The following is an 18,156-nucleotide window of genomic DNA, read 5'->3' on the forward strand; positions in this document are numbered from 1 at the left end:
CTGCTCCAGAGTACAGCAGGGAGCTGGGAGAAGGACCATCAGCCTTCACAAGACCTTCATAACTCAGTGGCTGGGACAATGTCCCCTGCCTCATTTCCATTCCCCCATGAAGCCCTATGTTTAATCAACGGGTGAAGCAGACACAGGCCTCCCAAAACTGTAAGGAGTCAACATGTGTATTTACAGCTTGCAAACTCCAAATCACCACCCTCTCCCCCACTAGAAGATGGGCCCTCCTTCTCCACACAGCTGCCACTAGTAAGTGACTACTGCTATCCTTCCCAAAGACTGCAGCTCAGATATGACAGGTACGCGTCAGATAGGATCGAAGGCAGGTGGGATTCAGGACGCTTCTCTCCATCCTTGTCTGTATCACACAGATGGGCTCCACAGTCACCCTGTCTATAACATGGAGCTGAGGAGCAGGGCAAACGTGGCAGGTAGGTGTCCCCGCACTAGGTCCTTCCTGACACTGTCTGTTCTGAAGTGCAGAGAGAGGTTGTCGGGAGGTGGGGGTGTGTCTTGGTTGTCCCCTGTCCAATTACGTGAACTCTCGAGGTCAACCCAGCCCGTCTATCAAAGGGAAGGGTTCATGTATGAAGGGAGGTGTCGACCGGGGGCTGGGATACCCCGTGGAAGAAGAGCAGAGAAGCGTGGGCTGGGGGGTGGGGTTTGGCCGTGTCCTGGAACCACAGAGGAAACAATGACAGGATCAGGGCCTGCGGGAAACTGGAACATCGAAAGCTGAAAAGATGCTGGGCATCTGAGAGGCTGCGCAGCGTGAGGCTTGGAGTGAGAAGCAAGAAGTCAGCCTAGGTGGCAGAGCGAGAACAGCTGATGCAGGACTTTGTTCCGTGCCCCGCTGCCCCAGCCCGGAGGAGCGGCTGGCTTCAGGGAGGGGGTGAGGAACGGAGGGGAGTCCCGAGCAGGGCGGGGACCTCCGCCAGCTGCGCCCCGGGCAGGACGCACAGGATGCCCTGCGACCCGGTGGAACAGACCTTGAAGAATGACTGGGTCACGGTCTTCCTGGAGCCATGAAAATGCAAATACCACTGGGAACAATGAGTGAGCGACTACAAGGTCACCCTCAAATCTAAGTTAAAGTCTCTAGGCAAGTTTGAGAAGAATGATTCGGATATCAAGGAACTATCTGTAGAAAAATGAATCGACGCTTAACAGTTCTTTGTGGCTCACGAATTAAACTGTGGACCATGCAGACCTCATAGAAGGACACAGGGCTGGAGAGTCCCAGCATCTGAAGCTCTGGGACCACAAGGATAGCACCTGCTCTCCGTGGCTGACACCCCCAGCAGAGGGCAGCGCATGCATGCTGGCTAACCAGGACCCCTCTGCATGACTACCGTGTAAGTACAGTTCATTCCTCCCGCCCCAAAGGTCATCAGATCTTATCACGGAAGAAGCCCTCAGAACTGAGAAGCACCCTCCTAGGCTCCAGTTTTCAAAGAAATCACCTTCACCAGCAGCACCACGGAGTACGGTAACCTGGGCCAAGTTTCAAGTAAGTGACGTTCCACACTTCCCCACTCTGCGCTTCATTTAAACTGTTCCTTCCACCTAGGATGCCCTAACCTTCCCCATTCCTCCCCAAGTCTCTTACTCATTCTTCAATACACAGCGAGGGTTAAACTGGGTCAGAGTGACAAACAGGTTTTATCCTGTGTGATATTTCTCAGCTACTGGTGGTGGCCGTGTCAATACTGGGAGACAAAGATAGATGGGGATAGAAAGAGCCAGGGAGAGGGAGGAGGGAGAAGCCTCGTGGGAGGAATACTGTGATGAACAGGAGGAGGGTCACAAATGCCACATAGCTGCGGTCTTTGAATGAAAGGATTTTAAACAAGTCACGTCAACACGGCACACCTCAGTTTCTTCACCTGTAAAACAGATCATCTCAAGCTTACTGAGGAGCAAAAATGAGATGACATTTTTCTTTACAGCTCAAGCAAGTACCTGCCATATGCTCAGAAAATGCTGGTTCCCTTCTCCCTCTTTCCCTTGCCTCCATCTCACTGGGAAAGGTGGAGGAGTCATGAAAATCAGGATCAGAGTAAAAATAATGTGACATTTAAAGGATACACCCATCAGGCTGATCATCTCCCTGCAAGTGTTGATGTTGAATCCATCGAATTTGACGTCTGTTCCTAAATATTTAAATAGAAAAGAGGGGAGGGAATCACGATCATTTGAAGGCAGGGGAAATAATCTCCCTGGTAGGAAGCCACCAAGGACGCCAGCCAGAGTACGGAGCCAAATGTGAGCGCCACAAAAAGGAGAGAGCATGCCGGCGGGCTCCTGGGCAGGGCCCCCTGTGGGTGGTACAGGTGGGCACCAGCATTGGGGTTCAGTGTCTGAACCCCAGCTTTGCTACTCACAAGCCACCGGGACTTCAGCAAACTAATATCTCTGAGCTTTGGTTTCTTTCTCCGTCAATAAGAACAGTACTTGCCCCCAAAGCTAATTGGGGATAAAATGAGATAATGTAAGTGAACTTCCTAGCACAGGGCTTGGTATATGGCAAGTTCTTAATAAACCAGCTAACTTTTTATTGGCTAGGTGTTGTTCTAAGCACTGTACTTCTACTCCTCAAAATAACCCCATGTGGTAGATACTTTCATCCCTATTTTATAGATAAGGAAACTGAGGCTCAGAGAGGTTAAATAATTTGTTCAACATCACACGACCCAGGCAGAGCTGGGATTTAAACTCACGCCACCCGTCTCCATAGCCCAAGCTTTCAACCATGACAGCCTGTCAAACACAGCCTCTCAAACGGCAGCTGTTATCCTTACTGCTAAATTGCAGGTATCTCCTGGGAGCTACAGCCATCCCTGGCTCCGTACTCACCTCGCCCTCACCTGAGCGCCAAGGCAGAAAGGAGCCAAAGACCCTGCAAATCCTCTCCTCTTCCCTGGGCTCTTTCTCTGCAAAGCAGGAGGGAGAGCAGGAGTGGGGCGGGGTGTCTCTGAGCCTGGGCCTGGGCTCTGAGCCCTGGGGAGCTGCTCAGCCCCAGGTGAGCTCACCCCCGGCCTTGCCCCTGCATCTTGCATGCTCACCCCCTGTCCTGCTGCCATGGGTGAACATGCCCATCGCTCAACCAGGCGGAAGCCTGAACCTGGCCCATCCCTGGGCCCAGCAAGAAGCCAGCTCCGTGCCAGCTCACATGGGGCTGCGGTTCAGAGGGAAGGAGCAGGTCTTTCCTCAGCCTGGGTGCAGTTTGATCCTCTGACAGCCCCCGGGGCTTGCTAAAGTCTGAAGATGGAGAACTGTCACGATCTAGGACAGTCAGAATCCTCCCCTCCACACACTTTCCCCAGGGATGCACTACAGAACAAGATCTTCAAGCTGCGCGGTTTCCCACAGTATCAAAGTTATTAATTTGGGGGGGAAATTTCACTTACTCTCAGCCCAACTTCTTTCCTCCCAGGACTCAGGACTCCTTCCTGCAGGGCCGCTTGGCCCCAGCACCAGCCCCGCCTTCATCCTGCCCAGCACCTCTCCGCTCCAGCCTCTTCCACCTGCTGGACGCTCTACCAGCCCAGAGGGAACCAGGGCCCCGGGTCAGAGGCCAAAGGCCCCTTATCCCCATCTGCAGTGCCCCTGGCCCAGTGTCTGCACCCATCCTTACCCCCCACCCCCAGCATCTCTCTTACGCTCCCAGACTTCCTGAAAAGCACCAAGGAAGAATTTACATTTGGAAAACACCTCATTAAGAGCCGTCTTGAGTTCATTGACACTGATCTCAGAATCCTAGAAAGAGGAACCCAAATGCAAATCACGTCAGGCCCTGACAAGCGTTTCAAGACATTAAATTCATGTAGAGTCAGACACCAGGTCCACTGACTCTATGATTTTAAAAGGCTGTGACATCTTTAAAAAACTCCAATTCACAGTTTCTCTGGGGCCCCCAGAGCCGGGTGGGAAGTGCGTATTAATGGCGTGAGCGGGGCACACCTTCTCAGAAGGCTGTACACGGTGCCTGCTGCCTTTCTCCGGGCCTGCCTAACCCAAGACCAAGACAGGGCAAGAAGCAATAACAGGAGCCAGTGCTGACGGGCCACACACCTGATGTGGAACATCCTCGAACCCTCACAACAGCTCTGCACCCATGTTAGAGTTAAGCAAACTGCGATTGCTAAACACCATATACATTCACCACGTAATTGTCACTTCCATGTGATGTAACTGCTGGGGGTTCCCAGCCACCGGTGGCAGAAACCTAAGACTGTCTCACCCCAAAGTGTCCGCTTTCCCCACTGCACCTATGGGAGTTGTTACTTCACGCATAGCCCATCTCAAACTGGAAGTAGAGATTTAGGGGAGTAGGATTTCCCACGTGCATTTGGGATAAACACTGAGCCAGCAGGACGATTCGTCCCTTAACTCTGAGCTGGAGGGCAGACCTCGGGCAGGATGATGAATGAGGTTCAGAGAAGGGACGCTGGACTGAGGTCTGGATTCCAGTCGTGACTCCATCCCTTACTCTCCATGTGACCTTAGCCAAGTCACTTCCTCTGGTGAGGTGTGGTCTTATCACTTGTCCCCATGGGGCCCCACTTCTCCCCGCCTCCACCAGCCAGGCCCAGGCTATTCTACTGGAAACCAGGGAGGTGGGAGCTGCACAGGGCAGCCTTGCCTGTGAGCACAGCTGGCCTCATTCAGGCACGGCACGGTCAGTCCCAATAGTAAGACCTGGGGACCCTCTGAAAAGCCTCCAGGCCAAGAATGGGATGTTGAGATCTTGGCCTGTCCCTCACCGGGCCTTGTGTCCCAGCGAACTCCTTAACTCTCTGTGCCTGACCCTTCACACGCAGAGCGGGGATAGTGACCGATACTGCCCCACCAGGCAGGAGAGAAAAGATAAGGTACATGAAGAACTATACAAATAGGAACTTTTACTTTGTTATCAGTCTTGATGTTCTAAATAAAATATGGTCCCTTGGCAGCTAAGGCAACAAGGTTTTGTTAGCGAAAACACTGGTCTGAGCGCCCATCTAAAACACAGATTGACTCATTTTTGCAAAGCTTTCTTTAATGGCTATCTAAAGGAATTTTGTTCCCAGGTTTTATTTTCTGCAAGGATTCTGACGTATTTTCTTCTACTCTATCCTTAAGTCTAGAAAGTGGCTCTGAGCTTCCCTGCAGGGTGGAGAGCGTTGTTTTCCCCTTCTGTTATGGACTGACTGTTTGTGTCCCCAAAAATTCATATGTTGAAATCCAATCCCCAATGTCATAGTATTAGGAGGAGAGACATTGGGGAGGTGATTAGGTCATGAGGGTGAAGCCCTTTTGAGTGGGATTGATGCCTTATAAAAGGGACCCCAGACAGACCCCTCACCCTCTTTCCACCTCGTGAGGACACAGTGAGACGTCAACAGTCTGCAAGCTAGAGGAAGGCCCTCCCCAGAATCCAACCATGCCTGATCTCAGACTTCCAGCCTCCAGAACTGTGAGAAATAAATTTCTGTTTATTCTGTTTCATACGCTTCCCAGTCTGCAGTACATTGTTATGGCAGCCCAAGATGACGGATGCCTTCCAAGGCCCTTTGGTAAAACCTTATTATCCTTCAAAGAGCCGTGCATTCACTGTTATCTATGGGGCCAGTTGTGCCACTTGCAGCCCTGAGTCTGCTCTGACTTATGGCCTCACATAAGTGAGGAATCACAATGAGCTAAGTCAGCAGGACAGGGAGGGAAGGAGCAGGGGCCACACCAGCATCTTCCCCTGGCTCCATGGGCCCCTGAGCGGTGCCGGCGCCTGGGCCAACTTGAATTCCGCAGCCCAAGCTCCGCTGGTGCCCCTGAGGGCAGGCAGGGCGGCGGACCGGTGAACACTAATCCCAGGCCAGGTTAACTGAGCCGCCTGCTACCTGGGCTGAGCGATTCCTCTCATCTCTGAAGCATATTGATATAGGGAAGTTTTGCCTCCCCGCTTTTTATAAAGTCAGGGCTCTGATCCGCAGGGCCAATTTACACACAGAAAGGCTTTTGGCAGGACCTGGAGATTCGGATTTTCTGTTTTCTCAAAAAGCAGTCAACGCAGCAAGAAAAGTGGCCTTGGTCCCAAGATTCCTCTCCCCAGCTGTGCAGGAAAGGCCTCAGGTTTAAGACAGGAAGTGGCAACAGACAGAGCTGGGGGACCGGAGACCTGCGGCCTTATCGTTTATACTCACGGAGATGCGAGGGGAAACACTCAGGTGAGCTGAGCTTTCCAGATCACTCTCCTGCCCGTCCGGGAGCTTGTCTATGCCCTCTACTCACCTTCCCTGCAAGCTTCTCAAACAGGCTCCTGAGCTGGCCGTCTTCTTGATGCACCTCACTGGGGTGCGGCTAAAAGGCAGGGCAATTGCAGAGTTGAGATGGGACTCGTTGAGGAGAATGAAAGACGAAGATTTAAAATTCATTCGCTTGTCATTCACTACATCTGTCGCATATCTGTCGTGTGTCAGACACCGGCTGGATGGGGGCACGTGGCAGTAAACAGGAGAGGTCCAAGGTCCTGGCCCCAGGAGCTGTCCATCCAGCAAGGTCCAGGGGTCTAGGGGCTTCCTCTCTCAGCGATGTGAGGAAGTGATCCCCACCAGCCCTGAATTTCTGATTTCAACCCTGAATCGCTTTCAGAGATCGGTGGCAACACTGAAAAGCAGAGAATCTCAGTCTGGGTCTGTGGGCTCCTAAGAGATTCACTGATGACCTTCAAGGGGTCTGTGAACTTCCGATATTGCATGAAAATTGGGAGTAACGTTAACATGTGTTTTCTTAGCTTTCACCAGATTCTGAAATAGCAACATGATTAAAAAGGAGTTAAAATCACAGCCTAGTGGAAACAGCAGAACTGGAAGCCAGAAGACAGGAGTTCAAACACCATACTGACCAATTACGAAACTCCATCACAGGGCTCTGACATCCATTTCCTCAAGTCCAGTATTAAATTAACTAGGCTTGTTACATGGGGTCATTTGAGAATCAAATGAGAACTAATGTGTCAAAGTCCTTCGAAAATTGCTAATCATTATATGAATGACTGTCCAGAGACTTTCTGATATGACCATGGGCTCTTTCCAAAATGGAATGAAACTCCTCAACTGTCATCACCAGACAGAAAAGGAAAAGTCACAAGTTTCCCAGATGTCTTGAAGAATTTCAGAAAACCAAGTCAATTTCTTCCAAAACCATCACTCAGAAAAGTACAAAAGGCCTGATCTGGCCCAATGATACTGTACTACTAAGAGTAGCAGCAGTAGTAACAGTACTTACCTTTGTTGAGCACTTACTACCTGTCAGGTACTATACATAGTCTGGTTCATTTAATACTCATGAGCACTCTATGAGATTGGTCTCATTGCTATCCACATTTCACAGATGGAGAAACTGAGGTTTAAAAGTGTTAAGTAACAGGCCAAGATCACACAGCTGGTACATGGTAGAGGCAGGATTCAAAGTCAAGCTCGTGCGCTGTTTCACCACCCACCAGTCTGACCCCCAGAACAGCTGCTCTCAGCATCCTACTGCAACTCAACCTTGCCAGGGCTCTGCTTCCTTGTCGATAACACGGGGGTTTTAATGCCTATCATACTGTTTACATTTATGAAGAGTAAATCCAAAGATACATCTAAAGTTTTTAGAAGAAATGATAAATACTTCTCATCACACATGTATGATTTTAAAGTGGTTTTGTAGAAGCTTTATATTGTCCATGTAATAAAATATAAAAGCTTTATATTGTCCATGTAATAAAATATACGATAATCTGAATCTAGTGTGAAATCTACAAATTCTGAACCTAGAGTAATATTCTATTATTCTGGGGGAAAATAAGTATGAACTGGAAAGAAAGGAAGAAAGGAAGGAAGGAAGGAAGGGAAGGAGGGAGGGAGGGGGGGAAGAAAGAGAGAGAAAGAGGGACTTCCCTGGCAGTCTAGTGATTAAGCCTTCACCTTCCAATGCAGGGGGTGGAGGTTTGATCCCTAGTCAGGGAGCTAAGATCCCACATGCCTCGTGGCCAAAAAACCGAAACATAAAACAGAAGCAGTATTGTAACAAATTCAATAAAGACTTTAAAAATGGTCCACATCAAAAAAAAAATCTCTCAAAAAGGAAGAAATAGACTAGAGCCATACATTTCAGTAAAGATAAATCTCAGGGCTGCGGATTGATCTGGCTGCTCAGACCCACCTTCTCCAGCTCTACACCACCCGCATTAATATTCCTGCCTTCCAGGTCTAGTGTTCTTCCTCAGGGACTGGGAGGGTCCTGGCTATAGAAGTCAACTGCAGTAATAGCGAGGATTCTATTAAAGCAACTTTATGGCCTTCTTACCTAGGAATCATGCAGATATTAAAATACTGTATTTATAAAAATTACACAAGTTATACATGAAAACATGCACTATCAAAGCATAGTAAAAGTACAAGCCCCCCTTGGAAGGTGGGGACGGGATGAATTGGGAGATTGCTATTGACATTTGTACACTACTATGTATAAAATAGATAATGAATGAGAACATACTGCATAGCACAGGGAACTCTACTCAGTGCTCTGTGGTGACCTAAATGGGAAGGAAATCCAAAAAAGAGGGGTTATATGTATATGTATTGTTAATTCTCTTTGCTGTACAGCAGAAACTAACACAACATTGTAAAGCAACTATACTCCAATAAAAGTTTATTTTTAAAAAGTGAAAGAAAAAATGGACACGGGCACAAACGGGTACATAGCAGGTACTTCACCACTAGGGGATGTCATTGCACACAGGGGAGCTTTTGGATACCAGGGAGAAAGATGCTTTTAAATGATGGCATACATGGTATGGCAAACGGTACTTCAGTTCTTTCACTCCTTCAAAAAAATATTTACTGGACACCTGGCACATGTTGGGAACTGTTCTGTATCTGTGTCTGAGATGTAGTGGTGAACAAGACATGGTCCTTGCTCTCAAGGACCTTAACGTAGTGGAATTATCTGTTGCCCTGAGAAAATATACATGAAAACGCTTTGGAAATGGTAAGGCAACCTGGCAAAAACAGGTGTTATTTTACTGTTGTCATATTACATGTTGACAGCATCTTTGCAACCCTTCTCTAGTGTGTTTGTTCAATTGCTTTTTTTTTTCCCTCCCCGATTCCAAGCAGGCCCTTTAAATGTCCAGCTGTCCAAGTCTTGGAGATTTCTGGAGGGAGGAAGACAGAAGTTCTTGAAGGCAAGGGCAATGGCTCTTCCTGTCTCCTATAAAGTCTTAAGTCCCCTGAAGATATTATCCCTGTGGCGTGTGTGTGTGTGTGTGGTGTGTGTAAGCGGAAGAGGCGGTGCTCTCATCTAGATCCTCCTCTATGCGTTGCCCATCCCTGCTGCAAGGAAAACGCTCTAACCGGGCTGTTACTGGTGCCCTTTCTCTCTAGCCTTGACCTTTTTTAAGGAAAACTCCCCCATGTCCTACAGACCAACGTGTAGGGGCAGGAGCGGGACACCTAGTGAAGCACCCTTGAGATCTACGGTGTTCTACAAATTTCTCCTGGGAGCCGGGGGTGGGTCCTGCACAGCGACAGGGCCTGCACCTGCGGGGAGCCAGGTCCCTCTGTCACCCCCGCCACCCCGGAGGGAAAGGACACGCCCAGGGCCTTGGCCTTCTTCTCCGAGAACACCCTCAGGCAGAAGTCGCCGTCCTTGAAGGGCCCGAAGGTGGACGGCACCACCGCGCACTCCCCGGGGGGCAGCTGCACACGTGCCGAGACCTCGCGCAGGTTGACGTAGGTGCTGGAGCGGGCGGAGGGCTGGCGGCTCAGGAAGAAGTCCCGGCCCAGGTGCTCATCCGTGTGGCTCTCCAGCTGTGCAAAGCAACAGTCAGGGTCAATGTCTTGTGAAATCCTGGAAGATGAAGGCCCCAGAGTTGGGTTTTATCGCACTAATTTAGGGACAGTTGATTTTTAACCCTGGGCTGAGAATCAGGAAGCCTTGGATTCTGTCGGTCGTGAACTCACCGTGTGTCCATCATCAAGTGTATTCAGAGCACCTTCTGGGGGCCCGGCCCAGGTTGAGGCACTGACCTTGACTACACCACTGACCTTGGCCAGACCCCTTGCCCTCTTCCCGCTTAAATGAAGGATTGGACAGCAGGTGTGCTCAGTGTGTATGCTCAGCTTCTCTCTGGATATTTGTCCTCATGAATCATCCCTCATTGAATCCAACAGACTCTCACTCTGCAGCTGTACCTGGGGGTGGGGGGTGGCGCTGAGCTCCCCAGTACAGGCCTGTGGCTTAAATCCTGGTTCCCAAGCAACAGCAGCCAGAAGGGCCTGCTAACCTTGGCCTGGCTTGGAAAATTGCTCTGCAAGGTAACCGGGGTGATCAGATTTGGGGGAGGGGAGCGGGGCAGGGAGGCGGACAGAGGGGGTGGCCACCCCGAGGGAGGCCTGGCTCTCCTGGGAGGGGGAAGATGCTCCCCAAGACCCATCTGTTCGTTGGAGGGAGAGGGAGGTTGTGGTCGTATGCCACGGGCTACTTAGTGCCTATAGAGTGCTTTGAAAACACTGTTGCCGGTGTTATTATTGCTGTAATTAAGCCTTCCCATTGCACTGTATCTTCATGACCAGTCTTCATCAAGATGCCTGTGACAGAGCGCAGGTGCTGGTAAGCTGCAAGGGCTGTGACTTCTGTGTGACCCAGAGCTGGACTGCCCACCCCAGGGTAGACAGCGTCTATTCATGGTCACCCGACCCTCTTTGGATCACAGGTCTGCTAAGCAGGGGAGGAAGGCAGGGCCACCTGCGTCCACCGCCCTGGTCAGGACTGCACGGGACCCCCCAGCCTGCCCCTGCTGACCTGGGCACTAGAGCAGCCACAGCCTTGGGACCCCCCCACCAGAAGTTTTCTACTCTGGGCAGAATGCTGGGGGCGTGGCCAGCAAGGCCTTGGCTGAGTCCAAGTGTTAAGGGGCTAAATGCCATTCTTGCCCTCCCTGACGATTGCGAGGGGAGGAAACAGGCGACCAGCAGGGGAGAAGGAGAAGTGTGGGGTGGGAGGTGGGGAGGGAACGGGGCAAACTGAGTTCTGGCAGGAACCCAGGGGTGGGACAGATTACAGAAGCCTCACCTGGAAGGCCAGAGTGAGAGGTGGAGAGCACAGAGGCAGGAGCTGGGGCCCCTCTGTCCTACTGGGGGCTCCACACAGGCGTGTGCCACCAGGGCCCTGGCCCTCGCACCTCCCCGTGGCCTGGCCCAGCCACGAGTGTGTGGGCCCAGGGTCAGCGTGAGCACCCCTGGGGGGCTTGTTGAAAGTGCAAGTCCTCGGGCCCCAAGCCAGACCTGCGGAATCAGAGACTCTGGGGCTGGGGCCTAGCAGCCTGTGCTTTCACAAGCCCCCAGGCCTTGGAACCGCTGACCAAAGACCCACCGGCACTTGCAGAGCACAGGCTCCACAGCGACGCGCGGAGAGCACCGGGAGATGCTCCTGCAGGCTCCACTGTGTGTGCAGAGGACCTCGCTCGCATAAACGGGCCGCTTCTGATGGGATCCACCATCCATCAGACTGAATGCACGTTTGAATTTAATTACTTTTGAGTAGTGAAGAGGGGCATGCTCTAAATCATCCCTGCCCTCTTGTCTGTTGCCTCCATAACCAATAATATGCATTTGGGAGCCATCAGGCAGGGTAGACCAGTGATCGGCAGCCTTGGAAGAAGGCATAGGCTGGAACCTGTGAACTTGGGCCTCACTGGCACGTGCTACCAGGTGGCCAAGGTTGAGAACCCGGGGGAGCAGGGATTAGCACAGCAGGGCAAACGTACCCCTACATAATTAGAGTAATAGACTCCGGCTGGGGTAGCCCCAGACAGAACAAGTGGTTCCTAACCTTGGCTGCACACTGGAATCACCCCAGAGATGCTGCCATAATTGGCCTGGGCATGGAGACGTCTAAGACCTCCCAGGTGTCCCTAGCGTGCAGCCGAGGAGAGGCTCGCTGGGCTGGGACGAGCTGGGGCCTGTGTGCCAGCTGCATGGATGAGGCAGTCGCACAGCACACCCCGCCAGCCCCTGCCCACGAGGCCGCCGGGATAGCTGGGTGAGGCCTGGGACCGCAGCAGGAAACCGCAGATGAAAGTACGACCCTGATGACATGTCTCTCTAACCCAGCTGTAAATCACTGAGGAGGCGCAGGAAAAGCTGGGAGCCAAAAAGATAAAGTTGGTGCTTCCTTTTCTTATCAGATATCAGGGCCTTTATTTCTGTCGGCTAGATAAACAGGAGCCTAAGTGAGCTACAGTCATCTTGTTTGGATCAGACCACCAGGCACACAAGGGGCAAAGGTCACCACTGTCCCCTTCCTGGCGGGTGGGACCCAAGTGTCTTTACCAGCTCTCTCGGGGTTAGCAGCTCACCGGATCCTGTGGGAGTTGGTTTGTGGGAGAACCGGCTTCCATCAGAGGAAGCACGTGCCACCGGGTGCCCATCACGAAGGCAGCCCAGCTGTTCCTTACCAAGGGGGACATCTCCGTCAGTGTTCACATACCTCTTTGGGGACCTACAGGGCAGGAGAAAAGAGCATGTCACCTGAGGGTGCCGTGGGCCTCCCTTTGTGCCCTTGTGTCCCTCCCCACATCTGGCCCACAGACTGGGCAGTCCTGGGCCATTGGGAGGAATTCTGTGCTAAAGTGAGTCATCAGCATTTCTGAAACTGGAAAGTTGCTGGTGAATTTTCAAGGCCATCTGTAGACTACTGAGCCCTAGAAATCCAAAAGGGAAAAAAAAGGTTCTACTTTATTTTCATATTGTATAATCTACCAGGATCCCAAATGCTTGAGGAGTACTAACCTTGGGGTTTAAATGAGAACTAACATCTTACAGACCTGCAGACCTGGCCTCCAGATCAAGGGCTTGGCCAGAAAGGGGTCTCACTCAACTCGAGACATAATTTAATCACCACTGGCTACAGGGATTGGTCCAGGAATAGGCACGTGACCCAAGCTGAGTCCATCACAGACTTCTCTAGGATTTTCGAATTGGAACTAAGGGAAGGGGCCCCCTTGTTTTATGTGGGTGATATTAGAGAGACTGTGCAGAAAGCCAGACCAGGAAGATGGCATTGACACCAGAGGGGAGACGTGAAGAGAAAGGGTCCTGAGAGCAGGCACGTCCCCTGTCCTAAGCATACCTGTCCTTCCCTGGGTTTGGTGACAGGAGCTGGTGAATTCCTTTTTCACTAGTCTAGGTAGAGTTAGGTCCTATTATTTGCAAATGGAAATGGTGATGCCCACAGGAGATACCAGATGCAGAGTGGGAGTCTTCCCATGCCAGAGAAGACTCCGAAGAGGGTTCAATCCCCCCTTGTCCTTTTCCTACATTTGCCCCCTCCCAAGCAGGCTCTTTTGACCAGAAGAGCAGGAAGGGCATTGTTTGTGGCTTAGGTCTGTGGGCAACTGCCAACTCTGAGGGAAAAAAATTAGGGAAAATTTGGATCAGCTGGCATCCTCACTCTGGCGCCCCCGTTTATAATTGGCAGCAGAGGTAGAAAAGTCTGCAGTCACTGTCACTCCTCTAAGTTTGCATCTAAAGCTAAAATCCCCCATGCAGAGGCCCCGGCTGTCTGGGAGAGCAGAGGTCCCCGGGGGATCTGCCTCCCAACCGCCTTCACCCCCTCGGCAGGGACTCTCAACCACCTCGGCTGTCTTTGCATTCACCCCGCCCACCGCCGCAGGCAATATGCTCTTAATCCACTGCCAAGAGACCTCAGGCAGGAACTGAGCCAGCAAGCCAGGCCTCAGGTGGCACAAGCCCCCAGCCGCAGCATCCAGGCCGGAGAGCCCGCCAGCCTCGCCCACTGACGGATGGAAAGGGACAGTCACCTTTGAAATGCAAGATCCTGAATGCAAATGACAGGCCTGCGTGGCAGGAGCCTGTTGTCTCAGCAGGAAGATAACAGGGGAGAGAGAGGAGGCCAGACAAGCAGGGCTTTTTAGCCTTTGGGGGTTTCTGGCTGTTCCTCAATCAGTGTCAGTTTTCCCACCTCAAACCAGACTCCAGTTTGCAGACAGTTAAAGTCAGAAGAGGCAGTTCCAGGGGTCAGAGAACGGTACCCCCTGCAATCCCTGCATGCCCTCTCTCCAACACCAGGTACTTTCTACAAGCCCAGGCACTGCCTCTACCCTCAGACACTCCCTACAGGGCTGTACACCTTCCTCACCCTAACGTTAAAGTGGCTGTGTTCACAGATGTCATGCTCTAATTTATATGCCTCTGGCTATAAGAAGGTCCACGGATCACATCCATGAGGTTATTTTATAAGCAGCTGTAAACTAATGTCTGAAAAATTGACATGCCGTATATATTATTTACGAGAGCAAACGCCATGCCCACAAAGCTATTTCCGTGTGTTAGCTCACGTCCCTTTGAAAGAATGCTTTGTTGATCCGGTTATAGAAGGTAGAGCTGGTGGATGAAGAGCTGGTGGCCACAGTCCCCATTCAGCCCACCCTTTGGCCATGCCCGCCTCCTGCCTGCTCTCCCAAACTGTCACTTCCTCTCCAGCTGTCAAGAAGCACAGGGTGTCCCCTATGGCTGGAATGTTCTCCCTCGTCCACCTTTGAAATCCAGCTCATTTTTTGACGCCCTGATCAAATTCTCCTCCTCCACGAAGCTATCCCTCTCTGAGGAGACCTCAGCTCACCGTGTTGGTCCCCGTCATAGCAGATCTGACCTGCCCTGTAGTTAGTGAAGTGTGTGTGGTTCTCCCCTCTAGATTGTGAGCGCCCTGAGGGCGATAACCTTGTGCTATTCCTCTGGATCTCGGCTTTCAGCATGGCACCTGGCACGTGGCAGATACGCCCTAAAGAAGTGTTGAATTGATATGCATAGGGTAAGCGCTTTCTTGGTTTTTTATCCCTATAAGCAAAAAATCTGTTTTGGTGCTACTTACATTCTAGGTGGGGATGGAAGGGATAAGCTGGAGTAGAATTGGAGCTTATTTAGTTGAAATACTTTTCTCCAGCCATCAAGCAGCAATTATTTTCCAACTCCCATTCCTCCAACACAAAATACACACACATACACACACACACTAAACTCTAAAGCTCTAAGTTCCAAAATAAGAGAAAGAAAGGGGCTGGAGGTCACATGAGCTTGACAATTGCACTTTTCCTTACTGGTTTCTTATTACAGTACTTCTTTTTCATGCACTTATGTATACTGAGATGTTGGGCTTCCAGCCAGCTCTTGGTTTTTCTGATTAGAATTGTATTTTTCCCAAGAAATTCACTTTTAACAAAATTCTATAAAAGCAACCACCATGAATCCCTCCGGAATTCGTTATAAAAAGTCTTTGCCTATGTAAAATAAGTGGATTCCAGTTTGATCCTGGCTAGGCTTGTCAAGACCCAGAGGTCTTGCTTTAACCTACTTGTTAGGCTGTGAAATCTATAGAGGGGTTGTTACAGGGCAAACTGGGGTATTGAGCCACGCACTGCAGCCTGAGCCCAGAGCCATCTGTGACCTTCAATCCAGAGACACCAGAACTGAAAATGACCTGGGGCTCCTTTCACCCCAGCCCACGCCTTGTGTGTCCCAACAAGTGTTTCAAGGTTGCCCAGGGAGAAAGAGGGTTTGTCTTTGGCTCCCTTCCCCCACTCTGTGATGTCCTCATACTCCTTGTGTCACCTTCTTGGCTCCTGTCCCCTGAGAAGCCTATACCTGGAGAGAGTCTAATAAGTGTAGTTACACTGAACCCTCAATGACAGACAAAGCTTAATGAATTACACGTCTCAGTGTTAACAGTAGAGGTTTAAGCCAGAGGAATGAATCTCTAATTGTGGAATTCAGGCCTCAGTAAGGCCACTGGGGGAGGCATTTTGGGGAGCAAGGAAAATGCTTGATTAGGAACATCCAAACAATAAGAAAGATTCGCTTCAATTGCTGGCCAGAATATTCTGACCAAAGACATCAGGCGTGCCGTGACGGCTGACCCCAGCTCCAGAGTACCTTGTTGACAGCATAGCTGATGCTGAGCATGCCCTGTCCCATCCTCTTCTGTCGCCTGCGATTCTTCTGCATGAGCCCCAGCAGCACCGTGCAGCAGGGTTCACCGGTGCTCTCCTCCTGGTGGTCGTCCACCTCGTCCAAACAGATTTTGAACTGGGGATTGGTCCAGTAAGTGGCTAGAAGTCACCCAGGAGATGGTGGTTGCCCCCCAAGGGGGGTGAGGAGATCGGGAAGAATAGAATGAAAGGGAGGAATTTTGATCATCCCAAGGAAAGCATAACTCTGGCCAAACTGTGCCGGGTAAGCAGGCCTTGGCAAGTTTGCTTTACAAGGTGGTCAGCATTTCCTCCTATCTCCCTACCCCACCCACACACCAGCACACACACCCCACAGCATGTGGAAACTTTACACTTGTCCATTTGATCAACCAGGGCCCAGATATACTTGACGGGATATTCAAGGTCCCGTGATCCCAGGGCTACACTGGGTCCCCCTGGAAGGAAACTCCAAGTCTTCTGCGGAAATGATTAACATCTCCTTGTTCTCAGCCTGTGAAGCACTGGCCTGTGAAGACGAACCCATCTCCTGGAGGAAGGAGGTCTCTGGGGGAAAAAGCAGGTCCCTGAAACAGATGAGGACAAAGTCCAGCAAAGACTAGCTACCAAGGAGGCCTCTCCTGACAGACTATAAAAAGAGGACCACTCTTGCCCCCCGGGAAGCCTGTCTGACGGGCCCCTGCTTCAGATCACAGCCCGAAACAGCCATGATTGCTGATCCTCTGTCCATTGATCCAGGGGCGCCACTAGATGGCGCAGCGTTGCAGCCAGTGATGAGGCACACTCCCTCAAGAGTACGTCATTTAATAATGCCCGAGGAATAATAATTGGCGATTAAGAAGCATGCCTGCCATACCGCCTATGGATATTTTAAAACACTGCTTCATTTCAAATATGACCTTAAAGAAAAAAAATCTCTCCAAATAGTGACTGTACAAGCCAAAGCACAGAGAGGGCAAATGGGTCATCCAGGGGCGCACAGCAATTCTATGACAGACTCAAGTGGCAGAGTATGATTGAGGAAGATAGGCTTGACAGCCATCTCCATGCCAGGGCCTCAATAATTTCAATAACGATGTGCCCTGGGGGAAGAAAGGGGTGAGGGAAGGAGGGAGTGCTTAGGTCCTCTAGATAAGGGTCCAAGCTGATACAATAACAAGGCATTCACAGGTGACCAAGAGCCACTGGTTATTATATTTTCTTAACAATAAAATTACTTACTCAATTCCACCTTCCCAGAACTTCCACTTCCAGAATTTTTTTTTATCTAAGGCACAAGTGTGTAGATTTTAAAACAAATATCTGTCGATTCCAGAGGAGCCAGAGACAATTCTGTGATCCTCTATACTTACATCATTACCAAAGGGCAGGAACAGTCCATCTCTTCCCGACAGCTAGCTGACGGCACAGATGAGGTAGCGATTTCGTGCAGACAGATACCTTAGACACGCCCTACAATTCCGAGCTCCTGAAATGATCCATGCAAATTTCCTACACATTTTCTAAGAGCTTGCTAATGGTGAGCATATTTTAATTTCTCCCAAATGCAACATTACTGCAATCCCTACATTTTTTGTTTACTCCTTAACAGAGCTAGAAGAAGAAAATGGGTCATAAAAATAACACATCCTATTTGTATAACACTACACCATTTACAAAGCGCTTCTGAAGGTGGGTATTATCCCTCCACTTTGACGATTGGGAAATTGAAGCTCAGAACAGGGAAATGACCCTCCCAGGGTCCCAGAGCTGTCGGACCGGGCATCTGAGTGACAGTGGCAGGAAAGGACCACCCTCCTTCCACCTCTGCCATCAGAAATGGGAGCTCGGGTTGGATGGGGATAATGAACAAGAGACCCGGTCAGGACCCAGGACTGCACCCACATGGGATTTTATTCTAATGCTGCTTCCACGCCCTGAGCACAGGCCTGCTATGAGCTCTGTGGTGAGAACAAGGCCCAGTGCTTACAAGTCGAAGTCAGTTAACAATGTTAACATCAGACCAGGAGGGACATGGGTCCTGGGGAGGTGGGAAGTGGAGAGGGTGGGTTTTGCTTTCTTTCATTTCTCCTTAGAGATGTGGGGTTGTTTTTCGGAGTTTCTTCCTCTGCTGCTGC

The 18,156-nt window shown here is 50.7% G+C and overlaps 1 protein-coding gene across 1 annotated transcript in view; it reads right to left on the minus strand.

Moving 5' to 3' along the window:
- Positions 1-590: 590 nt before the first annotated feature.
- Positions 591-18,156, minus strand: part of LOC103007505 (calpain-8-like) — a 46,738-nt gene continuing 29,172 nt past the window's right edge. The window contains 8 exon segments of the mRNA XM_057528887.1: positions 591-812; positions 2,098-2,162; positions 3,711-3,768; positions 6,280-6,348; positions 8,722-8,749; positions 9,625-9,842; positions 12,523-12,534; positions 15,984-16,159. Of these exon segments, the coding sequence (XP_057384870.1) occupies positions 591-812; positions 2,098-2,162; positions 3,711-3,768; positions 6,280-6,348; positions 8,722-8,749; positions 9,625-9,842; positions 12,523-12,534; positions 15,984-16,159 (848 nt within the window).

This window comes from Balaenoptera acutorostrata, chromosome 1 (genome assembly GCF_949987535.1).
Source record: "Balaenoptera acutorostrata chromosome 1, mBalAcu1.1, whole genome shotgun sequence".
NCBI lineage: Eukaryota > Metazoa > Chordata > Mammalia > Artiodactyla > Balaenopteridae > Balaenoptera > Balaenoptera acutorostrata.